The following is a 25,106-nucleotide window of genomic DNA, read 5'->3' on the forward strand; positions in this document are numbered from 1 at the left end:
CTTCAACTTTCAAACATAATTTTAAAAAGCTCAGAAGAAAGACTCTGTCTTTTATGTACTCATAATTTTATACTTTACTCTTTATTCCTGATGTTCCAATTTGCCTTCTTTGATCATTTCCTTTAATTTGATCATTTCCTTCTATTAGCCATCTTTTAGGGTAGGTCTCCTGGCAACAAATTTTCTTAGTTTTTTTTCATCTGAGACTGTCTTTATTTCACTTTCATTTCTGAAGAATATTTTCACTGAATATAGGATTCTGGGTTGACAGTTCTGGGTTTTTTTCAGCACTTGAAAAATGTTGTGATGTTGTGCCACTTCTCCCTGGCTGTCACAGTTTCTGATGAGAAATCTGCTGTCATTTAATTTACAGTTTTCCTAGAGGTGATGTGTCATTTCTCTCTACCTGCTTTCAAAATTATTTTTGTCTTTAGTTTTTGGAAGCTTGATTATGATGTTTCTTGGTGTGGATTTTCTTTCTTTCTTTCTCTTACATGTACAAGTCTTGTAAACATCTTTATTATATTTTTTCCCCAGCTTTACTGAGATATAATTAACACATAACATTGTGTTTAAGGTATACAATGTGTTGATTTAATACATTTACAAATTACAAAATGATTACTACTGTAATATTAGCTACCATTTCCAACCTGTCACATAGTTACCACTTCTTTTTTCTGGTGAGAATATTTAAGATTTATTTTCTTAGCAACATTCAAGTATATGATACAATATTATTAGTTATAATCACCATGTTGTATATTAGAGCCCCAAACTTGTTCATCTTATGACTGGAAGTTGTACCCTTTGACCAATATACCCCCATTTCCCTTACCCTCCAACTCCAAGTCATCACCATTCTACTCTCTGATTCTCTGAGTTTGTCTTTTTTCGATTCTGTATCTATGTGATACCATAAAGTATTTGTCTTTGACTTACTTCTCTTACCATAATGCCCTCCAAGTCCATCCAAATTATTGCAAGTGGCAGGAATTGTCAGGGCTGAATCATATTCCATTGTGTGTGTGAGTGTGTGATTTGCATCTTTTATTTATTCATTGTTGATGGACAGGTATTGTAAGTACTGCGGCAGTGAACATGAGAGTGCAGATATCTCTGTGAGATCCTGTTCTCAGTTTTATGCCCAGAAGTGGGCTTGCTAGAGCATTTGGTAGTTCTATTTTGAATTTTTTGAGGAACTTCCGAACCGTTTTCCATAGTGGTTGTACCAATTTGCATTCCCACCAACAGGGCACCAGGGTTTCCTTTTCTCCACATCCTCACCAACACTTGCTATTTCTTGACTTTTTGATTATAGCCAATCTGACTTGTGTGAGGTGATATCTCACTGTGATTTTGATTTATATTTCCCTGCTGATTAGTTATGTGGAGCCTCTTTTCATATATCTGTTGGCCATCTGTACATCTTCTTTGGAAAATCTGTATGTTCAGTTCCTTTGCCCATTTTTTAAATTGGTTTAGTAGTTTTCTTACTACTGAGTTGTAAGTTTTTTTGTAAATTTTGGATATTAACTCCTTGTCAGTTATATGATTTGTAGATATTTTCTTCCATTCTATAGATTACCTCTTCATTTTGTTGATAGTTTCTTTTGCTGTGTAGAAGCTTGTTAGTTTGATATAGTCTCACTAATTTTTTTTTTCATTTGTTGCTTGTGCTTTTGTTGTTATATCCAGGATCTTGCTGTTGAGACCAAACTCAAGGAAATTTTCCCCTGTTTTCTTCTAGGAGTTTTACAGTTTCAGATCTTGAGTTTAAGTCTTTAATTCATTTTGAGTTCACTTATGTGAATGGTATGTTGATGTGGACCTCTTTGGGCCTATCCTGTTTGAGGTTGACTCATCTTCTTGACTCTGTAGGCTTATGCCTTTCACCAAACTTGGGTAATTTTGAACTATTATTTCTTCTAATATTTTCAGCCCCACATTCTTTTCTCTTTCTGGAATTCTGATCACATGAATGCTAGTTCTTTTGTTATCTCCCAGGTTCTTGAGGTTCTATTCTTTATTTTTTTCCAGTCTATTTTCTCTCTGTTGTTGAGAATGGACATTTATATTGATCTATTTTTGAGTTCAGTGATTCTTTACTCTATCATCTCCATTCTGCTATTGAGCCTACCAGTGAGTTTTATATTTTCAACTATATATAAAATTCAGCTCTACAATTGGTTATTATATTTTTTAGCTCTAAAATTTTCACTTGCTTCTTTTTATCTCCTATTTCTTTGCCAAGACTTTCAATTTTTTCATTTGTTTCAAGTGTGTTTGTAATTTCTTGTTGAAGCATTTTTATAATGTCTTTAAAAATCCCTGCCAGATAATCCCCAAATCTGTATCATTTCAGTGTTAGTGTCTATTAATTGTGTCTTTTCTCAGGTTGAGATTTTCCTAGTTCTTTGTAGGACGAGTAATTTTTGGTTATATGTTGGACATTTTTGACATTATGTTATCAGATTCTGGATCTTATTTAAATTTTATATTATAGCAGGCCTCTGCTAACAGCACATCAGTGAGGTGTGTGTGGGTGGTTATTGTCTCCTTACCACTGGTACGGGTGGAAGCCCAATGTTCCCATTCTTCCTGTGCAAGACAGTTGGTTAAAGTAGGGTGGATATTGTAAAAAAAAGTTCTGCCTTGCTAGGTCACCTCTTTCCTAGTCATCTGGATAAGAAAGCATATCTGCTTGGGGCTGTTTTTTTCTACACTTACGGCATTTCTTGATTGCAGACTCTCTAGTGCCCAATCTGGGATGTTTTAAGAGGCAAAAAGAAAACTTGGAATTTACCAGGGTGTTAGTCCTCAAATTCTGAGGACTCTTGATACTCCGCCTCTTCTTTCCACCTTTCAGATTCTTACGTTTGTTTTATTTTTAATTTTAGCCCCGGTATGTTAGTTATACTTAGTGGGAGCAATAGGATCGATGCATCTACTCCATCTGGTACAGAACCCAAAGTCCTACTTTCATTAAAGAAAAAAACAACAAAACCAAACCATTAAAAATTCTATAGTTGGATTACTGGATCTTTAAGATTACTACCTGTTTTGATCTCCATAAGTTACTTGTAAAATGAAGGTGGTGGTGACTCTGTAAATGAACGAGTTAGGGAGGGATAAGTTGTCTTTTTGTCTCCAGGAGTAAATGGGTAGGGAGAGTACCTTGGCTTTTTGACCCAGGTGTTCTGGGTTGAGTAAATCATAAAGTTAGCATTTTCCTAGAGCTGATAAAATTAGGATATGAAATGAGGCCTGGAGAGTTAATGACTAGCTGATGTTCTACGTGTCTTCTGAGGGCCATTTAATTAGCAGAGCAACTGTAGCTTCTTCCTTGTTGCTTCCTTCTTTTCCCCATTGACCTGATACTGGCTTTTAGCACTTATGCCCTATTTTCCTAAATTGGGCAAAGCTCTTTCAGGAAAGAGCAGAAAACAGTTCCTCTACTTCCTCCTGTCCCTAAGGGTGTCTAGTAAAGGGTGTTACACACTGTAGAGGGGCATAAATATCTGATATGGTCATTTCTTCTCCTCTGAGTCTGGGTAGTGCAGGCTAGTGACCTTAAGGTGCAGAGTACGCTCTGGACTATGAGAGCACATGTTTCCAGGGCAGCCCGTCTTTAAAAAGCGCCGAGCTGAACAAGGACACCCACAGTGGCTACCCACCGGCGGGCTGTTTTAGAAATCTCTTCCCAGGATCCTTATGTTTGGGAATCATCAAGCAATCTCAAGTCACAGCCAGGAGAGCCACATACTCGGTTATCGGTTGCCAGCCATTTCTCCTTCTCCTGCTGACTCGCAGCTGGCCACCCACTCTTCCGCCAATAGAATAAATGTATCTGTTGAATAAATGCACGTGTGGATGAGCGAATGGAGGAACAGAGAGGTGTGGAATGGAATGAATTATCTTGAAACAAAGACACCTGGAAACGCAGAAATCCTCATGAGCTGCAAATTTTATTGGCTGAAGAGGTCCTGGGGTTGGGTGGTGGTCACACAGAAACCAAGGAGAAAACCTGCAGAACAAGATGCAGCCCGAGAGCTCATGGCTTCTGGGTGGGTTAAGAACCGAATGGCTTGGACACCTCAGGGCGCTGTCAGGAGCGCGTTAAGCCCACCAGCGCCCACGGAGAACACCTCCAGCTCCTCCTCCGCAGCTTCCCGGAGGCCTTATTTGCTTGGCCAAGTAGGCGCCTGTTTCTGCTGGGTCTGTTGGCAGACCTTGCCACCCCCGGAAGCGCCGCCGGAGGAGCCGCCGCTGCTCCCGCCGCTGGGGAAGCAGCCTCCAGAGACCCCGGAGGAGCCGCCGCTGCTCCCGCCGCTGGGGAAGCAGCCTCCAGAGACCCCGGAGGAGCCGCCGCTGCTCCCGCCGCTGGGGAAGCAGCCTCCGGAGACCCCGGAGGAGCCGCCGCTGCCGCTGGGGAAGCAGCCTCCAGAGACCCCGGAGGAGCCGCCGCTGCTCCCGCCGCTGGGGAAGCAGCCTCCAGAGACCCCGGAGGAGCCGCCGCTGGGGAAGCAGTCGCCGCCGCCGCCGCCGCCGCCGCTGGGGAAGCAGCCGCCGCCGCCCCCGGCGGACCCTCCGCCGCCCCCACCGCTGGGGAAGCAGCCGCCGCCGCTGCCGCTGCCGGACCCCTGCTGGGGCACGTACACGGTCTGCTTGCTCTGCTGCGAGAAGTACCCGGAGCCGCCGCCGCCGGAGCCGCTGCCGCCGGTGTAGCCGCCGCCGCCACCACTGGTGTAGCCGCCGCCGCCGCCGCCACCGGTGTAGCTGACGCAGCCGGAGCCGCCGCTGCCGCCGCCGCCGGTGTAGCCGCCGCCGCCGCCACCGGTGTAGCTGACGCAGCCGGAGCCGCCGCCGCCGCCGCCGGTGTAGCTGCCGCCGCCTCCGGTGTAGCTGACGCAGCCGGAGCCGCCGCCGCCGCCGCCGGTGTAGCTGCCGCCGCCGGTGCCGCCGCCGCCGCCGGTGTAGCTGATGCAGCCGCCGCCGCCGCTAGAGCCTCCGCTAGAGCCTTCGCCGCCGGAGGTCTTCCCGCAAATCACTGGGGGGATGGGGGTGGGCTGCTTTTTCTGGTAAGACATCTTTTCCAAGGAGAAAGGGCACCCTGGAGAGAGGATCGAGAACATCACTGGACCAGCAGGCAGAGGATGCAGCGGGGCCTTTGCACCCATGGAAACGCCCATCCTCCTCGGGCGGCCCTGCCTGGGCGGCTGCTGAGGCTCCGGGCTCCGGGGCCAGAGGCCCAGGGCCCAGATCCCGCAGCGCTCTCCGCCCAGACTCTCAGGATTAGTGTTTTTAGAAAAGAGCTGCTTTCCGCTTAGAAAGGCTTAACCAAGCCTTTAAATAGCCCAGTTAGTGGTGCCTACTTCTCCCTCTCTCCCAGCCCTGCCTCTGGTCTCTGCTGTGATTTTGGGGCAAATGACTCACACTTCTATCCGCTTCCTCTTTTTCTGTAAAATGAAAGGATTTGAGCACTCATTTCTCAGGTCTCCGTTAATCTCAACACTGATTCTCTGAGTGCAAATCAAAAATTGCCACAAATCTCCACCTAGGTGGGGGTTTTACCCTCCCATGCATAAGATAGGGAGGTTTGTCCACATGTTGGAGGGCTGTTGCCCCTCTTTCTCTGCAAAAGCCTGTGGTTGAAATTCCTGGTCTGTCCCACTGAACTCTGGCCAGTTAGAAAAGGCAGGCTCCCGGGTGTTCCTTTCTGAAGCACCCTGGGGGCCTTTGTGCCATCATCTCTAACTAGAAGATACCTGCTCTGCTCATGTTCAAGCCTGGTTGAGAGAACCATAACTAGTAGGAAACTGCTTCCCAGCATCTCACTAGTCATTTCCCTCTCAGAGCATGTCTGTAAAACAGAGGTTGGGTTCCTGAGGCTTCTAAACTCCCCCACCCTCCACCCACCACCAGCCCCGTGGCAGCATTCTTTGAATCCCTCTCCCTACTCTGACAATAGGCTCAGCCTGTCCTCCTGACTGGTTTATGAAGTCCAAACCAGCACCTTTATGGTCCACTTGGGATGGTCTCTGCAGAATATCACTTTGTGCCCACCACAGGGCCTCCCCCTACAGAAGATAGTCATGTCTTATTGGAGTTGACATTATGGCCAAAAAGCCAGACATAGCATTTGCACAGCAGCAGCTCAGCCCCCATCTCTTCCCCGCCTGTATCTCCTCTAAACATGGATGCAGTTGGAAAGGCAGAGGCCCTGCATCTTCCGCAGGGGAGAGAGGCCTTGCCTGTCTGTCCTTGACCCACCTAGCCCATGCAGGCCCAGATAAGACCAGCTGGGAAAAGGGGAGCCGGTGGAACCACACTTACCTGAGGCACCAGGTGTGTGAGGAGAGGAGATGCTGGCCCTGTGAGGAGCTCTGGAGCTTTGGAGGTTTTTATACTGAAAACCCTGACTCATCTATTGATCTGGGTTTGGCCCCAGTTACGTGACCCATGGCTATAGCCCCACCTCCCTGTGATTGCAGGCGCAGGGTGGCCCATTCATGAAGATTTTGGCATTCTTGAGATGGGCAGCCTAGTGTGTAACTAGCCCCTTCTCTGATGCAACTGTAGCAGTCTGGCCAGCAGGGATGGCCAGCCAAAGTAGATGGCAGACATTGTTTCCAAAACCTTTGGCATGGAGCACATACCATAACCTGAGGGCTGCGCTTGAGGAATAGGCCTCAGATTCTTGAGGCAGCCTAAGAGAGTCACACTGGAGATCCCAACCTTTGGTCCAAGGAGTGGGACCTTTCAAGTTCCACTGTTTGTCTTCTCATCCCATTGCTTGGAAACCTTCAGATCTTTAGAGAGAGCCTGTCTCTCCTTTGCTAGAAGTTTCTCTCTCCGGGTTTTATATGTGCTTCCCTGAGGTATTTCTGTCTTGCCAAGTGCCTTGAGAGTGCACGAGACCCCAGAACCCAGTTCTGGGCTGCATGCCCTGGGCAGTGCTGTAACTAACGGGACACGATGGCTACTTTGATTTATTCTGGGACATTGCAAGTATCTGAGAATATTGATCATCAGTGCTCACTTTCCTTGCAGAGAAGCAAGCTAAAGAGATCAACCATGTGGTCCTTTAAACCGTAGCCCTTTGGCTCTTGTGTCCTGTGGTCTCGTGCAGCAACAATGACCTCAGCCTAAGAGGCAGCCATGGAATGGAATGGACTTGAGCTTAGGTGATTTGAGCTTGGGTACTTCTTATATTACTTGTCAGCCATGTCACCTTGCACAAAACCACAGTACCTTACCCAGGGCCTGCACATAGGAGGCACTTAAAAAGTATTTTCTGACTGTTGAATGAACAAGCCTTTTGATGCCCAGTTGCCCTGTCCATCAAACAGGAACAGTAATGCCTGTCCGATAGGCCCATAAAGAGGGAATACTCATGTAGAGTGTAGAGTGTATTATTGTTTTTTTCCTATTACCTCTAACTCAGCCTGCCCTTGGAAACCAAGGCCAGCTCCTATCTGGGAAAATAACTAAAAAATTCCCCATTGACCCTGGGCCAGTAATATCACCTCTGTGTATGAAGAATGGCATGCCCCCCCCTTGTTTCATCACTGGAATTCAATTGCTATTGTTCAAGACATGACATTTGAACTTTGTTCCGCCCAGCTGTATATGTTGAAATGACAGCTCCAATAATAAATTCACTGTTAATTATGGTGGAGTTTAAATGATCCAAATGATCCTGATTAGACCGTGGCCTTCAGAAACTTGTAGCACTAGTTTTAGTTTGGACAGCATGAACTTAGGGGAACCAGGAGGAAAACAGGCTCCAACGAGATCTTTGTCATGAATATAACAAAGGCCAGTTTTATTTAGTGAGGCTGCACTGGCGAAGGGGAGCAGCTATGGCCCAGGGTTCCAGTCCTGATCCATGGGCCCGGGTGGGCTGCTACTGTGTGTTCTCTAGTCCTTAGAAAAATATAAATAAGAGGATGTCAGCAATGTGTTCTTGAGAAAGTCTTTAATTCTGAAATCATGGCTTTCCTACCTCTTTTTGTGCTAAAATATGATTTGAAAGTGATGGTGAGAGGAGGTATTTCTTTCTTTCCTATCAGATTTAAGATCCTAGTGTTTTATTCATTCATGCAGCCAATAGCAGTGGACTGGCCCTATGCTAAGTATTAGGGAAGGGCTGGAAGCCTTTTCAAAGCTCTGCATGATCTCCTTGGTAGATTTGCAGCAGGGCACTCCATGCCTGCCTTTGCCACTCTATCTAGCATTTAACATGGAAAACCGTATAACTAGCACATCTACTTTGTTAACATGTAGAAGAGGCTGATGGAACCTGGCATTGACAGTAGTGCTGGGTCTTGTGGCTCTGAGTTAACCTTGCCTGATGTGTGAATGTATGAACCTGGTTCTCCACTGTATCCCTCTGGACCAGATGGACTGGGATGTCTGTGGGCAGCAGTTGAAAATCACATTTTATCATATCGATGAGGAAATGATGGGAGTTTTAGAATTATTACACTTAGGTATTTGGAATTACATAAGACCTAGCATGTCAGAATTCTCAGATTTATAGTTTATAGACACTTAACCCTACAAGTGCGCTCACCAGCACATCTGAGTCACGCAGCCTCCCAGACTAGGTCATGGTCCCTACCTCTACCTGTATCTCTAGAGGAGATGGGCCTGTAATGCAAATGTGTCACAGTGCCAGGAGTGGGCTATGCATTCATGGGTCCTCAGTAATTCCTGCTGGAATTGAAGGGAATTCGTCAATGGAATTCTCCCTTCCAAAGGGAGGCCCGTTGCCTAACAGTCCTGGTGCAAGGGAGTCCGTGCAACTGGCAGATGGAGGGGAGAGTACAGCGCTTGAGCTTGGGGAGCCCCAATCTGAGAGAAACCTGCTTGTCACAATTTGTAACACGCAAGCACTCTCATGACTGAGGGCCGGCAGTGCCTGTAACGACCCACTGTAGGGTCTTGAGGTCCAAGCCCAGGGGTGCCTTAGAGACCACCCTCCCCTCCCTGCCATTTTCCCTCCTCTCTCCAGCCCTCCTGGGTCCCTATTTTGAAGAGGCGGTTGTCTCTCGTTATTTGGAGGTCTGGTGAGAAGGACAGCTTGGTAGCGGCTCAGAGCTTCTGGAATTCCTCCTCCAGAGAGCTTCCCTAGGTTTGTCCACCCTGGTTCCGTCTCTCTTCCCACGTTCCCCTTCCGAGTGGGTCAAGTGTTCCTGAATAGCCTGTAGATGCACAGGGTGGGCAGGGCGCCCAAGGCTAGGCTTGCCTGCCTGAGACATTTCCCATGTGGACAGACTTTTTTTTTTTTTTAATATTTTATTAAGGTATGATTGATATATACTCTTATGAAGGTTTCACATGAAAAAACAATGTGGTTGCTACATTCACCCACATTATCAAGTCCCCACCCATACCCCAGTGCAGTCACTGTCCATCAGTGCAGCAAGTTGCCAGAGATCCACTATGTCCCTTCTCTGTGCTACACTGTTCTCCCGGTGATCCCCCACACCATGTGTACTAAACATAATACCCCTCAGTCCCCTTCGCCCTCCCACACCCCTTCCCTTTGGTCACCACTAGTTCATTCTTGGAGTCTCTGAGTCTGCTGCCATTTTGTTCCTTCAGTTTTGCCTCATTGTTATACTCCACAAATGAGGGAAATCATTTGTCATTTGTCTTTCTCCGCCTGGCTTATTTCACTGAGCATAATGTCCTCCAGCTCCATCCATGTTGTTGCAAATGGTAGGATCTGTTTCTTTCTTATGGCCGAATAGTATTCCATTGTGTATATGTACCACATCTTCTTTATCCATTCATCTACAGATGGACACTTAGTTGCTTCCATCTCTTGGCTATTGTAAAAAGTGCAGCGATGAACAGAGGGGTGCATATGTCTTTTTGAATCTGAGAAGTTGTATTCTTTGGGTATATTCCAAGGAGTGGGATTCTGGGGTCAAATGGTATTTCTATTTTTAGTTTTTTGAGGAAGCTCCATATTGCTTTCCACAATGGTTGAACTAGCTTACATTCCCACCAGCAGTGTAGGAGGGGTCCCCTTTCTGGACAGACTTGGTTTTATGGGCCACTGTCACAGAGGTGTCTTGTTCATTCTTGGCAATAGTCCCGTGGATTCAGTGACACATTATCCGCACTTCCCAGGTGAGGAAGGGGCTCATAGAGGCTAGTGGAATTGCTCAAATTCCCACAGCCTTTAAATGTCAGAGCCAGGATTCAGATGCAGTTCTTCTGATTCTAAATTTTGTGTTTTTCCAAGCGCTACATACCTTTTCTTTCTGGATTAATAGGAGGAGGATGAAGGGATGACACCCCTGCTAGGCTCAGGTTTATGCCCTCCAGGGGGAAGGGACCGCAGGCGCTCTCAGGTGCTCCAGCTCCTAGGAACAATTCTATGCCCTGGTGGACTGCTGGGACCGGGAGGTCATGCGAGCTCATCCAGTCAACCCTTATCAGTGGTGGAGGTTGAAGGGCCCAAGACCCAGAGAGGCTAAACCATTTCCCAAGGCCACACAGCAGGGCCAAGATCCCTGGCTCAGTACTCTTTCCACTGTTGAGGGAGGTTGCGGCTTCCTGCTTTCTCCTGACAAGAGTACCTCCCGGTATTGGCCAAGGAGTGGTTATAATGATAGTTAAATTAATTCATAGCTGAGCAGTGTGCTCAAGGAAGCTGTCGGGCTTGGGCGCTCTAGCCTCTGGGCCTGGTAGCAAATTGCTGATGTCACCAGGGCCTTTTTACAGGTGGGTAGCTGCTCAGTGGCGTGAGGGCTAAAGGCTTACCTCCTGGCTCATACATAAACTTTCTGAGTAGAGAGCAGCGTTTGTGGGCCCCAGTCTTACTCTGAGATTGGCAATGTAGCATACATAAGGCCTCTCAGGACTTTTGTCCAGGGTGGTAATTGGTAGTCTAAGAATGTTTGCTCCTTGATCAACACCCCCAGTGATATCCATGGGTGGATAATCCATGTTATTTTAACCGAATCTGAAGTCAGATGTACCTTGGAAATCAGTATGACGCGAAGGAAAAAGCACAAGCATTTAAAACCCATAACCTTTAGGCCCCTTGGTCTGAGCCCATTTCAAAGGCACGTGCTAATTCAGATGACCGGCACCAATGTACCTTCTCCCTTACCAGGGTCATTGAAAAGCCAGGCGAGGGAAGTGCTTTTTCCATTTTGGTTTCAAATCTGATTTTGATATTTAAGTGTTACTCTCAGGAATTTCCTGTGGCTGTAGTGGACTTTGGGTGTGACTTCTTTCTTACTTACAAACTGTTAATAGGATTTATTGCTGAAGACCAGAATCTGGTCTCTGTCTTGACCAGTAAACCTAGTTCCTCAGACTTGTTGGTTATCTTTCATTTTTGCCCATTCTTCAAACTATAGCCCATATTTTAATAGCTAAGCCTGTTGAAATCAAGTTGGGTAACTTGGGACAGACCTTCTCACTGCTTAAAAAAGTGGGAAAGATCATGATTTGGTTAGTGAGTCTCAAGTGACTTCTTTTTTTAAAAAAATGTATTTTAAAAAATTGAAGTATAGTTAATATACATTCTATTGGTTTCAAGAATACAGTGCAGTGATTCCACAGTTATCTACATTATCATAGCCTCACAGTATTGTACGTTCTAGTAACTTCTTAATTTGTTCCCGTTCATGTGCTCAGAGAATCCCAAGGTGAAGGACTCGGGGACCATTGTTCACATCTGGGGGAGATGCCTTGGGTCATTCCTTCTGGGCCAGGAGCACCATCCAGGCAGGACCAGATCCTCCTAAATCTCCATACCACTGTCTACCTCAGGATGGGCCTCAGAATGCATATCCGATTAATATTTATTGATCAGCCAAGGAGATGATGAGAATGCAGTCTCATATCCCAGGGCAAATATAATCTAATTTAGTTTTCCATAGAAAGTAAGGTTATGTAAATTAGCCACGGCAAACTGTTCTCCCTTGCATCCCCCATTTTTCATCCAAGGTGCCTGATTCTCCAATCGTCTCCTGCTTTTTTCCCAGAACACTCCTTGGATCAAGTCTTCCCAGAGGTCCTGACCACCTGAGGTCCAGGGCTCAGCTTTCTGGGTGGGCCTGAAGTAAGCAGGGATGCTGAGAGGTTTGCCAGTCTCTGGTGTATTCTGAAGGGTAAGGCTCTTTTCTGTCCTCTTCTAAGGTGTTGGGGTCCTGGGGGTCCCATGCTCTAAACCAGGCCCAGCCACCAGTGATCTGGGAGCTTGGGCAAGACACTGTCCCCTACCTCACAGCCTGACCTCCATTTCTCCACCTACAAAGTCAATCTGACTTCCTCCCATCCTGGTTTCCCTTTGGCCCAGGGCCGCTCTCAGTACAAGAGGAGGGAGAGATGAGGAGGGTCCGAGGCGGTGACAGTGAAGACACCAGACGGGATAATAAGAGTCTTAGGCCTTTGGGAAGAGCATGGAAACTCTCATACTCCCCTGAGTGCCAGCCTCAGGCTCAGATCAGAGGCACCTTGAGAACACATCTCCCTGGAGATTATTTCCCCACCTGAGCTGACTGTGGAGGAGGAGGGCGGGTAGCAGGAGGGCCGGGTGAGGAAAGTTGGCCCGAGTTATGAGTAACCTTTGCAGAGTATCATTACCCAGGGTGGATATAATTGCGCAGGATTAGGAAAGGCATGTGGGCAGCCTGTGTTGCTTTAGATCCTCCTGCAATTAGCCTACAGCAGTTTGGGTCTTAGAGGAGGGATTCACTGGGCTTCTGAATGCTCCTTGGCAGTGAATCCCCTGGTGGTGGAACTGGCCCCATTTCCCTCTTACAGTAAGTCCTTTTGCTATAAAATGCAGCGAAAACTAGTAGCCTCACTACAAAAAATTTGACAAGCAAAGCAAAGAAATATGTCACCTAATTCCAGTATTCAAATACAACTGGTGTTAAAGTTTTGGTGAGTGTTTTTATCTCCCTCTTTTTCCCTTTTCATTTATATGTCTCTTTTATATGCACTCTCAGTTTGGGGCGCTGTTTTTCCATGTGCTGTCCCCATGTCCCGTGTGGTCTCTGTAGCCATTGTTTTAGTGGCTGAGCTCTGCTGTCCACCCATCACCTTACCACTTAGGCTTCCCAGCTGTCCTGTAACCTCTGTGCCCTTGAGACCTCATCCGTGAAGTTCGCTGGGTGCTGGTTGTCTCTCTGATAGACTGCTGGGTGGGAATCGATCTTCCTTCATATGCACAGTGTGGCTTAGGGTAGGTGAGGAAGAAGGTTTTGTCTAGAGGGCCCTCCTGCCCACCCAACCCACTCTGTCTCCCCTGACTCTGCTCCTATGGAATCGAGTTCCTTAGTTCCCCTAGACTGTCTAAATCCACAGCATCGTTTCCCCCCAAATGTTTTCATCTTGTCTCACTAAATGCCATCTTCTTTTCACAGGCTTCTGGGCCAGGATTGCCTGGGGAATGTGTGGTCTGAGCTAGGACCTCTAAGTGTGTGCATGAGACTGTTTGGGGCTGGGGCAGAGAAGGAGTCCACAGTTCAGTGGGGTGTTTGGAAAAGAAGTCACTCAGAGGCTTGACTGTGGCGCCCAAGGGGTGAGGGGTTGCAAAGAAAAGAGGCAACTGGAAAAAGCTTGGAAGAGGTAAGTTTTTGAGTTAGGGTTGGAAAACAGTCAAAATTGTAGATGGGTTTCTCCAGATTTGAGCTCGTCTCTCCCACTACCTTCACGTGCATGTGAATGTGTGAGTACGAGGGATGTGTGTACATATGCGTAGGTCTTTGTGTGTGGTGTGATGTGCATACGTGTCTACGTGTGTGCATGTTTATCCGTCTCCTCTCCTGCATCCATTATTTCCCCTTGTGCCTGACTCCTGCTCATAGAGCCTGTTCCCTCTCTCCCTGGGAGGACAGGATTATGACCACTCCACCCCGGCCCCAGGATTGCTCTCTGACCCTGCTTGTCAGTCGGCCTGCAGTGTCCACAGGAACTGTAGAGTGTGTGGAACTGACCCGCATGATTCTCCATGACCTGTGTCTCCAGCCATGGCAGTGGATTTGCCCTGAGTATGTCATTCTTCAGCTAAAACTCTTCAGTGTCCCCATATCAGGATAAAGCCCAGATTTTTCAGTCCAAAGGGCTTTTTGTGGTTTACCTGTCCACCGCTGCCTAGTTCCTTATAGAAACATTTTGCTCCAGACAAACCCAATGGCCCCGTTCCCACTGAGCCAGGCTGTTTCATGCCTTCGTGTCTTCCTGGTCATTTCTGCAAGTGCCTCCTTTCCTTTAGCTGTCTGACTTCTGTTTTCCTTTCAATAGTCTATCAGACTTCACCCCTCCAGGAAACTGTCTGCAATACCCCAGCCTAATCGAGAGACCCCTGACCTGCAGCGTGGTGTCTAGACCAACTAGACTAACTCACTGGACCAATGTCTCCCTGGAGGGAAGCCAGGTTTTGCTCGTTGTTTTGCATCTCAGGCGCCCAGCACAGTGCCTGGCTCAGCCACGGTGATTGCTGGTGGAATGGGTGGATGAATGAATGAACTGCTCCACGCCTGCCCACTTCTGGATGTGTCAATGGCCTGGCTATCAGGTGTTTTAACTTGGATGGGGAAGATATTAACTCTGTCCTACCTTTGCCTCCCCGGCAAGATCGTTTGCTCCTAGAGGACAGGAATGGCATGGCAGCTCTTAGCAAACCAGTGGATTGCCTGGACAGACTAGGCAGCCTCAGTGTTTATTGGAAGAAAAGAAAAGAAGAAAGAATGAAGAGAGAGAGAGAGAGAAAAGGAAGGTAGGAAGGACAGAAGAATTGTTTCAGGATTTATAATAGTGCCGATTTGAGTTTAGTCAGAAAAATGACTTCCTGTGCCCAAATTTGGGTTCTCTGATCTAATTCTAGCAACTCCACAAAATCATCAGGCCTGTTTGGTTCCCAAAGGGGCAAAGGATTGAAATTATACATCATTTCAGAAGCCTTTAAGTGGATATTAGAACAGGCGTGTTCTACTCTGAATTATTGGCTTGATGTCATTCTTTGTGCTATTAATATCTGATTAAATTATTCATGGCACTTAATTGCTTTCCATGATTAATTAAGACATTTTACTCCTCATAATTCCTGTTCAATCCTACATAGATTACAGAAGGGTTACATAAAGTGAGATGTGCTTGCAACTGGTGACTCACAAACTCTCCTTATTTTAATAAATATTCACTACTTTTTTTTCCCCCTTAGGAAAACACTGAAGTTTGTGTTAGGCTATGTATTTGAATCCTGAGTTATTTCCTTATTAGCCTTGCAATTTAGGGCAAGTCACTTGACTTTAACTTAAAACAGGGTATAAAATAATATCAGCCTAACAATCATTGGATTAGTATAGAAAAACCCCAAATTCCCACAGTGGGCCATGGAGTGAGCATTTCTAATTGGGGAAAAAATTAGGAAATGGAAGCTGGGAATATATATCACTCATTTGAGCATTTGAGAATGATGAGAGAAAGAAAAGATATTTTTCTCCTCTTTTTCCTCATCCCTTCCTTTAAAAAAGAGAATGACTTGCTAATGTTTGAAGATTGTAGCTAGAGGCAGAAAACATTTAGTATACACACGTAAATATGTAACTGGGTGATAATTTGCAAAGGGAACGAATAAAATTCTATTACAATGTTACTTTTGACCTTCAAAAAGATCTTAATGGGTTTAATATTTTCATTCATCTCCTAATTGGATAGATTACCAAAGTAAAATTTTATTTTAATCATCTCTTTATGCCATGAATAAACTACAAGGGCAATTTTTAAAATATAATTTGATATGTTTTCTAGACATGTTTATAGCTATGCACTACTTTTAATGTGTATTAGAAAAAGCACTTCAGATTTATGATTTTTATGGATATTATTGCTTAGGATGAGATAAAAAAAAGTAATAATATGGTATTCTGCCTTTTAAAATCAATCTAAGTAAAAATAGGGAATTTGATGTACAGAAAAGTATTAAATAATAATACAAGTGGAGCACAGATACGGGAAAAGTTATGAAGGAGGTTTATGGATTATTGAGGTTTGCAAGCCCTAGATCACAACATGGGGCCCTGCTATCTCCTTCTGGAAGATTCCAAATGTCCTTCTGGGAAATACAGCCTGTGGTGTAGGAGTGGAGCCCACATGTTAGCTAAGGGCCGGGGAGGCTCAGAAGTGAGAGCAGGCCCTTCTCTCCCTGCTGAAACGCATGGCGGGACCGGAGGGAGATGAGGACGCAGGACCTGCCCCAGAGCATCTGTGGCGGAAGCAGGCAGTGTGCTCTCTGAGCCCCCGCTTCTTCCCTAAGTGCCCCAGCCTTTTCCTTTCTGCCATTTTTGACAATGAGTTGGAGGCAGAACGGAAGAGGCTGGGGCTCTAATGGTAGGAGCAGGGGCTCAGAGAACACACTGTTTGCTTCCCTGGTGCCTGAACCGGTGTCAGTGATGTGAGGTGGAATCTGGGTTGTGTTGCTGGCTAGCTGGGGTCCACACGTATGTTACTTAAATTTTCAGAACCTGTGTCCTCATGTGTGAAATGGGTTTGATTTGCTTATGTTTTGAGGATGCTGAGAGGTTTACACAAGATCTATTATTTGGGAAAGCTATTGAAAAATAGTACTTCTTTGATTAAATATCAGGGAAATTGTGTACAGTTCATTTAAATTAGGGTACAGACATCTGATAGTAGTTCAAAGTCTAGGTCTCCATCTAGGAGTCACACAGTTTGTAAGGGTCAGGCTTACAGTTGAAAGGATGAAGCTCTAATAGTAAAATGTCTGTGTCGTTGAGTGGGTGGGAGGGGAGAAGGGATGGGGGAAGATCTTCCAGAGGCAGATTTTCTCCACTGGGTTCGTCTTCCCTGTAGCTGATGTTGGATGGGGGGCTGGCTAGCCTTGTCTGTTTCAGCCAGTTCTCTCTCGTGTTCTCCCAGTCACTCTTCCGTACTTAGCACTGTTATTCCCAGTGATAACAACTGCCACCTGTTGAGCACACACTATGTGACAAGCACTATGTTAAGTACTCTAGTGTCTTTTCGTTTAACCTCACCATGCCCTGTGAGACTCTGGTCCACATTTTATAAATGGTCTGAGGAGCCCAGAGAACTTGCCCAAGGTCACTTGCTCCAAAATAGCTGAGCCAGGATTATAGGCATGTCTGCCTGGCTCCAAAGCTCATTGCTTTGCAAACTCTGCTATCCCATCTACGTCAGCTTCAGCAAAGATTTTCTGAGAGCTTTTCATTTGTCACACATTGCTCTAGACAGGGAAAACACACACACACACACACACACACACACACGTTGGGAGCCGGGGCTATGTCCCTTCCCCCACGCCTGAATGCAGCATGGGAAAGCACAAGCTTGAGAGCAACCGGTGCAGTCCTTGGAAGTTATCTGCTCACAAAAACATATCTTGTCCTTGAAGATGAGCCAAGACTCCTCACTCTGAAAATAGGGAGACCTCCCCACCGGCGCCACCTAAAGTCCAGTTATCTCCTGACCCACCCCTTACTTGCTACTTGTATAAATTGAGCCTGTAAACAATAAACTTCGCCAGCTTGATCAGACATCCTGTCTTGCTGGTCATTCTTTGTGTCTCTTGCTTGTCTCATTTCTGCAGGCGTCTCCGGTACACTCCACGTTCGTCCCGCGGGCCGGGACACACACACACACACAGATGCACATGCGCACACGCACACCCCTTCCAGGTTAGTATCCCTGAGGACTCCAGAAAAGGAAGGATCCTTGGAAGCTGGAATTAAAGCTGGCTTATTGGGCTTCTGTGATAGAATGGGGGAGACTGTTGTGGCCCCCTTCAGCAAGGGTGGCCCAGGCTTTGGGATCCCTAGTCTACCTTGCTTTGAGTTGGATGGAAACAAGATTCTCGGCCAAGCCAGATATTACCCATTCCAAGAAACTTCTTAGAACACTAGGCTCTGTGCCCCCTTTCTGAGCCCCTAAAATATTCTGAGCTTATTACTATTACTTTTAAACCTATTTTCCTATTGTTTTCACATTATGTGTTAATGTCTGTCTCCCTTGCGGGAGGAAGAATGCCTTGAGGGTAGACCTGAAACTTACTGATGATTGAACCTCTGGTACTTAGCCCAGCGTCTGTCACACAGTGGTCCCCTATAAATGTGGTTTAAACAAAACTAAGGGGAAACATCATAGCCAGGGGCACAGGTAGTCAGACTTTTGAGAGAAGAAGGGGGAAAAGAAGAGGAAAGAGTACTGAATTTAGGAGATGCCTGGCCTTTGTGGCCCTAGGATGCTGTTATTTCATCAAGACGAGCTTCCTGGTGAGTGGGTCAGGCAGCCCTTGGGTGGGAGCCCCGGTGGCATCGCTACCATCCCTGTCATTGTCACCTCCACTTAAGACTTGGCTACACAGGACAAGCGGATGTCACACTTAAGTCTGTGGCTTGCTCAGCATAGGGTCAGATCTCGGGAACCCAGTAAAACCAGATGCAAGAGCAGGGCGACATTAATTGCTGCCCATTGTGCCTGATCTCCAGTGAAGCAAATGTGAGATGGTGGAGATGCTTCAGCAAAACCCTTGGCTGGTGGAGGTAGAAGTAGCCTGGTTCCAGTCCACCGTGCTTGTCTTTGCTGGAACGAGTCTCCGAACTGCCTCTGAATTCCAGAGATGCCCTGGTAGCAGGGGTCACTCTGCTTGGATCGGCTCTTATGGGCACAGCCATCTGTTTTTCTTTAAAATGGATTGTTTTCTGACTCCTGAACCTAACCGCTCACCTTGCTCTCTCTGTGGCCGAGCAGGGCAAGTGTCCCTCAGCCAGGCTCGTGTCTGCGGGGGTGTTGGGCCAGGTGTGGCTGTGGGGCCTTGCCGCCCCCACTGGAATGTGACCTCACCCTCCTGCTTCTTGGCCTCTCTGCATGGGAAACAGAACTGGTGGGGTCAGCCTCTGACAGATTTAACCGAGACTTGCCCAGGGTGGGCCAAGAGCCTGCCCTGGTGACGTGCCTTACTCCTTACTGTCTTCCTATTATTCTTTCTCTCAAATGCACATGTGCACAGGAGCCATCATGAACATCACTGGAATCATGAAAAACCCCACATGGAGCAGACATGGAAGGCTAAGATCCAGGACAAACTACTCTGCCTGGGAAGGAGCAAGAAATGGCCTACAGACCACTCAGCCTGGGAAGTGTCCTATTTCCTGCTCTCATTCCAGTCCACCTATTCTTCCTTCCACCTGTTCTGCCAAACAGCAGCAGCAGAAATGGGGGAGGAGCTTTGGCCTCAGCAGCCAGGTTATCAGCCCTAGATCTAGACTTGCTTTTTGCTTCATGCCTGGTTTGAATTCAACATCTCTCCTATCATCATCTCCAACACCATTGCTACCGTCTTTATTGCTGTCCTCATCAAATGCCAAGCACTGTATGTTGTCATCTATTACAGCAGCCTGATTGCCACCACGGTCCCCCACTACCACTGCCACTTCTGCTCATCCTCACCATCACTGCTACCACCTCCACCAGCTCCATCACCTTCACCACTGCCACCATCACCACTGCAATTACAAGTACTGCTACCACCACCCCCCTAATTCTCACCATCACTACTCCCTCTACCAGCCCTGTCACCTCCATCATCCCCACTACTGCTACCTCCACCATCACCACTGCCATCACCTGTCACCTCTACCACCATCTCCATCACCACCATCTCCATCACCTCCACCATCTCCATCATTTCCACCATCTCTGTCACCTCCACCATCTCTATCACCTCCATGACCATCTCCATCACCTCTACGATCTCCGTCACCTCCACCATCTCCATCACCTCCGCCATCTCTGTCACCTCCACCATCTCTATCATCTCCATGACCATCTCCATCACCTCCACCGTCTCCATCACCTCCGCCATCTCTGTCACTTCCACCATCTCTATCACCTCCATGACCATCTCCATCACCTCCACCATCTCCATCATCTCCACCACCATCTCCATCACCTCCACCATCTCCATCACCTCCACCATCTCTGTCACCTCCACCACCATCTCCATCACCTCCACCATCTCCATCACCTCCATAATCTCCATCACCTCCACCACCATCTCCGTCACCTCCACCATCTCCATCACCTCCACCATCTCTGTCACCTCCACCATCTCCATCACCTCCACCATCTCCATCACCTCCATAATCTCCATCACCTCCACCACCATCTCTGTCACCTCCACCATCTCCATCACCTCCACCATCTCCATCATCTCCACCACCATCTCCGTCACCTCCACCATCTCCATCACCTCCACCATCTCTGTCACCTCCACCACCATCTCTGTCACCTCCACCATCTCCATCACCTCCATAATCTCCATCACCTCCACCACAATCTCTGTCACCTCCACCATCTCCATCACCTCCACCATCTCTATCATCTCCACCACCATCTCCATCACCTCCACCATCTCCGTCACCTCCACCATGTACATCACCTCTACCATCTCTGTCACCTCCACCATCTCCATCACCTCCATCATCTCCACCACTTCCACCATCTCTGTCACCTCCACCACCATCTCCATCACCTCCACTATCTCCGTCACCTCCACCACTGTGAGCACTGCTGCTGCTGTCATTCTCATCCTCCCACCATGGCCACCACCATCACCATTGTTTCTCATCCTCTGTCCCTGACTCTGCCCACCACCATAGCTAGCACGGAACAGGGAAGACTTAGGGGCTGATGAATAGCCATCATCAAATGATTAAAGGCTGTAGAAGAATAAAATTACTTAGTATGAGTAAAGAAGGTAGGGTTAGAAAAATGGACATCATTTAAATGGAATTATGTTTATGTAAATGTTAGCAATGTTTTTCAAGGAGCTAGGAGAGACAAGATGGGTGAAAAGTTTGATGATAAATGATCAGTAATTTGGAACATGTTGAATTTATTCACCTAAGGCGACAACCAGTTGGTCTTTCCAGTAGGTGGCTATCCAGTCCAGTCTGATGCTTGGGTTCCCTCCATAGAATCCCAGAAGAATGGCAATCTGAGCTATAGATCTTCAGTCCTTTTAGTATTAGAGAACTAATTTAATCAGAAGTAGTTGGTTTCTTCTGGCTATTTTTATTTCATAAGTGTCTAGTCATTCCACAATACTGAAATACACTCACTATCTTTTACAAATTTACAGGCATTTCAGATCAGGGTGAAATTCTCCTGGGTCACCATTTCCATTCCTTGTTTCTAAGTCTTTGTTGCCCTCATACAGGCAAACAATGTTATAAATTGGCTCATTTTCTTGCCTTTCTGTTTAAAACAATATGTTTAAAAACAATATAGTAAGTTGACTGTGTGTACATTTTACATGAATAGCATACTTTATGTGTCTTTGTGCCCTTTGCATTGTTTTTCACTCAACAAGAGATTAGTACAATAGTTAAGAGGATGGATTCTGGAGCCAGACAACCCGGATCCAAGTCACAGCTTTGTCACTTGTTATTTGCGTGATCTAAGTGTTTAAACCTCCCTTAGCCTCAGTTTCCTCCTCTGTTAACTGGGATTATAGTCTATTATATTCATTGAGTCCTTGTGAGGATTAAATGGGCTATTTATGTCAGCACTTAGAACAGTGCCATGCACAGGTGCTGACAGGTAAAAAGTCACATTGTAGCTCGTCACTGTTCTCCAGTAACTTATAGGCTGGATCTGCCACAGTCAATTTAGCCATTCCCAAGTGGGCAAACATCTAGATTGCTCCAATTTTTACTATGGCAAAGAAGGCTTCAACGCACATTTTTATGTATTCCTCCTCATACACATGATAGCTTCTCAAAGGTAGAGAAGTAAAATTGTTGCATTTATCATTTTAAAGGCTTTATTAGAAAAATGTAATTATAATGAGTAGATACCTACCCTTCTATTCCCCCTACCTGGTGGTTTTGGTTCTATCCCTCTTGGACAGCCTCAGCCACATAGCAGCTCTTAAGTAGTAAACCCCCCGGATTAGGACTAATAACCTCAGGTTGATTTTGAGGGTGGGGAGGATTTGCGTATTTACTAAACATTTACACATAACAATGCATTTAATAGCTATGATGTAGGTACCATGACTATTCCTGACGACATAGAGGCAAAAAAATGTAATTACTCAGGGTCACTAACTACAAGATAGATTCTTCACACAGATATGAATGTTGAGTCAGTTAGTCTGTAGTTAGTTGATGTAAATCTCTCAGCACATAGAAAACCATTCAATAAATGTTAGCATTGTTCTAGGGTTGATAGGTGATTATTAGGCTATAGAATTATTATTGTCACCATTACTCTTACTATCCTCTAGTTGTAATGGAGCTCATCTCTGAGGCATTCGTTTTGTTTGTCTTCACAAAGTGCTCTGAAACTGGTTTCAAGCCTCAGTTGACCAATTTACCGTATTCCCTTCTATAGCCACAAACCACTTTCTTAAACTTTGAGGGGACCTGCTGAGACAGTTGCCATAATTAGCACCCCTTGTATTTGCTCACAGGTAAGATAAACGCAAACAGAGCTAAAAGCAAATGTGGGGGCACATAAATTCTCATTTGTGATGGAGCAGAAGCTGGTGGATGAGTCGCTGAGCTATGCTGGATACCCAGGAAAAGGTCTCATGGGGGAACTCTGTACCTGGGACTTGGAAAGGAGAGGTCAGTCGGTTTGAGATGCTGGAGGCTTGGAGGCAGACTAGGAAAGGGATTTTCTTCCGACCCATTAAATTGTGCTGAAGCAAGCTAGGATTGTGCCTTCACTCATTCATTGAACATCTACTCTGGGAGAGAAGCTGGAGGTAGCAAGGTGGAGAAGACACAGCCTCTGTCCTATAGGAGGTCACATGGTCATATGCAGGACAGACATGAAAATGCATGATTGTACTACAAGGTGAGACACAGGGACACACGCTAGAGAAACAAAGTGGTGCGCTGGGGTCTTCCTAGAGCTAGAATCTTTCAGAATATGTCAGCGGGCAGGAAGGGTGGGGAGGAATTCATGTGTGAAGGTGTGGGTATATCACAGCAGGGAATGTGCAGGCCAGCACAGGGGTTTGGACAGGGTTAGTCATGTCCAGAGTGGAGGCTTGACACATCCCGGAGGGGCTTGGAGCAAATCAAAATCCTTTTGATTTTAAAGGACACAGACAGCCACCAAAGGTTTTTAAGAAAGGAAAGAAGCATGATTCTGTCTTAATTTTGCAGGTTCAGTTGTTTCTTCAAATACTGGCACCCTGAGGAAAAGCTGAGCTCGCTTGAGTGGAAGCAGGCCTGTGGGAGAGGCGACAGGTTCCGGGCAGGGGCTGGCAGTGGCCCTGGCAAGGGTTAGAATGTGCCTCTTGCCATGATGACCGAATCTACTGGCTGTGTTGGCCTGTCTGTCACGTGGAACAAACAGATAAATCACCGAATACCTTTGTCCTGATCAGTAGTCACAGAGTTGTTTCCTTTAATCTTTAAAATAACTTGTGAACTTTGCATTGTTGTTACTCCCATTCTTCAGCTGGGTAAACGAAGGCTCATGGACGTTGAGGAAGTCGATTCAGGCCGCGTGTGTGCTGTGTGAGGGCTGGGGGGTTTGTGGAGCCCGGCCCAGCCTGGGGCTCCTTTGCCGTCAGGAGCCTCCGCAGAGGCCGGAAGACGTGAGTGAAGTTAGCATACTGAACTCCCAAGCAGCTGTGCGCACAGGTGGCTCCCTCTGAGGTAAAGTGGCCCTGTGGGTCCCACTGGCTGTCTGAGATGATGAACAGATGTCCTGCTGGATGGAAGGTGTGGGGAGACCCAGAGAGCCAGCTGTTCTGCTGGCCATTCTCCTCCCCAAGGCCCCGGACCAACCGGTGAGACTCGCGGGGATCAGACAGGGCAAGGGGCCTGTGGCTTTCATCACAAGGGAAAGAGCAGATCAGCATAAATCCATCACCGCTTCTGGAAAAACAGCTCCCAGGACATGCCTGACTGCCCCTGAAGCTCGGCAGAGCAGTTTGGCAACCCGGCCCCTCCAGTGCTGCCTTTCTTCTGCAAAGTTTCTGTGACAAGAAAGAGGGGTTTCTTAACTGCTCAGCTGTGGGAATTACAGGGCGGAGGGGGCTGTGGTGAAATGGGGTACAATGCATCCCAGCCCTGCAGGGCTTCCTGCCGCATGGGGGCCCTGGGGCTCAGGATCTGCAGGCAGCCACACATGTGAGTTCAGGGCAGTGGGATGCCTTCTACACTTTAATTCTTTGGTCCTTCTTTAGATGCAGGCATGCATCATATTACTGCATTTCGCAGATACTGTGTTTTTTCCTGATTGAAGATTTTTGGCAACTTTGTGTTGAGCAAATCTATCGGTGCCGTTTCTCCAACAGCATTGGCTCACTTCCTGTCTCTGTGTCACATTTTGGTGATTCTCACAACATTTCAAACTTTTTCGTTATCATTCTTTGAGTTTGGAGTAAAAAAGCCTGGATGACAGCACATTAGTTTAATATCTTTGATATTACTGTTATGCCACAAACTACCCATCTAAGAAGGGGAACTTAACTGCTGAAGATTGTGTGTGTTCTGACTTCCCCACCGACTGACCGTTCCCCGTCTTTCTCCCTCTCCTCAGGTCTCATTCCCTGAAACGTAACAATAGAGAAGTTAAAAACCAGTTCATAACCCTACCATGGCCTCTAAGTGTTCAAGTCAAAGAAAGAGTCCCATATCTCCAACTTTAAATAAAAAGCTAGAAATGATTAAGCTTAGTGAGGAAGGCATGTCAAAAGCTGAGATGGGCTGAAAGCTAGGCCTCTGGTACCAGTCGGCTGACTTGTGAATGCAAACAAAGAGTTCTTGAAGAGATTTAAAATGCTTCTCCAATGAACACATGAGTGATAAAAAAGTAAAACTGCCTGGTTGCTGATATGAAGAAAATTTTAGTGGCCTGGATAGAAGATCAAAGTAGCCACAACATTCCCTTAAGCCAAAGCCTAATCCAGAGCAAGGCCTTAATGATCTTCAACTCTGTGCAGGCAGAGAGAGCTGCCCCATGAAGCTGCAGAAGAAAAGCTGGAGGCTCGCAGAGGTTGGTTCATGAGGGTTAAGGGAAGAGGCCGTCTCCATAACATCAAAGTGCAAGATGGAGCAGCA

At 46.6% G+C, this 25,106-nt stretch overlaps 2 protein-coding genes across 5 annotated transcripts; one reads left to right on the plus strand and one right to left on the minus strand.

Annotated features, from left to right (window-relative positions):
• Window positions 1-3,949: 3,949 nt before the first annotated feature.
• On the minus strand, window positions 3,950-6,492 carry LORICRIN (loricrin cornified envelope precursor protein). Of its 2 annotated transcripts, none has more exons than XM_037014322.2 (2): window positions 6,337-6,492; window positions 3,950-5,113 (listed from the first exon to the last, which is right to left on the minus strand). In XM_037014322.2, the coding sequence occupies exons 1-2, from the start codon at window positions 6,425-6,427 to the stop codon at window positions 4,182-4,184; spliced, it is 1,023 nt and encodes a 340-aa protein (XP_036870217.2). In that variant the 5' UTR covers window positions 6,428-6,492; the 3' UTR covers window positions 3,950-4,181. The 2 variants fall into 2 exon arrangements, with proteins under 2 accessions (XP_036870217.2, XP_073077196.1); XM_073221095.1 differs by lacking the exon at window positions 6,337-6,492 and having other exon boundaries at window positions 3,950-4,922; window positions 4,959-5,113.
• Window positions 6,493-6,592: 100 nt separating this feature from the next.
• Window positions 6,593-23,471, plus strand: LOC140845912 (uncharacterized). Of its 3 annotated transcripts, XM_073221096.1 has the most exons (3): window positions 6,593-7,187; window positions 12,018-12,143; window positions 19,028-23,471. In XM_073221096.1, exon 3 carries the CDS (start codon window positions 19,746-19,748, stop codon window positions 20,658-20,660), a length of 915 nt encoding a protein of 304 aa, XP_073077197.1. In that variant the 5' UTR covers window positions 6,593-7,187; window positions 12,018-12,143; window positions 19,028-19,745; the 3' UTR covers window positions 20,661-23,471. The 3 variants fall into 3 exon arrangements, with proteins under 3 accessions (XP_073077197.1, XP_073077198.1, XP_073077199.1); XM_073221097.1 differs by lacking the exons at window positions 6,593-7,187; window positions 12,018-12,143 and adding an exon at window positions 12,154-12,921; XM_073221098.1 differs by lacking the exons at window positions 6,593-7,187; window positions 12,018-12,143 and adding an exon at window positions 16,389-17,696.
• Window positions 23,472-25,106: the final 1,635 nt, after the last annotated feature.

This window comes from Manis javanica, chromosome 14 (genome assembly GCF_040802235.1).
Source record: "Manis javanica isolate MJ-LG chromosome 14, MJ_LKY, whole genome shotgun sequence".
In the NCBI taxonomy this organism is placed as follows: domain Eukaryota; kingdom Metazoa; phylum Chordata; class Mammalia; order Pholidota; family Manidae; genus Manis; species Manis javanica.

Bases quoted from the DNA above. Each gene is read 5' to 3' on its own strand.
- LORICRIN (XM_037014322.2), bottom strand. From the start codon at position 6,427: ATGAGTCAGGGTTTTCAGTATAAAAACCTCCAAAGCTCCAGAGCTCCT. The intron at 5,114-6,336 runs GTAAGTGTGGTT...TCCTCTCTCCAG, and splicing joins TCACACACCTGGTGCCTCAG to GGTGCCCTTTCTCCTTGGAA.
- LOC140845912 (XM_073221096.1), top strand. From the start codon at position 19,746: ATGACCATCTCCATCACCTCTACGATCTCCGTCACCTCCACCATCTCC.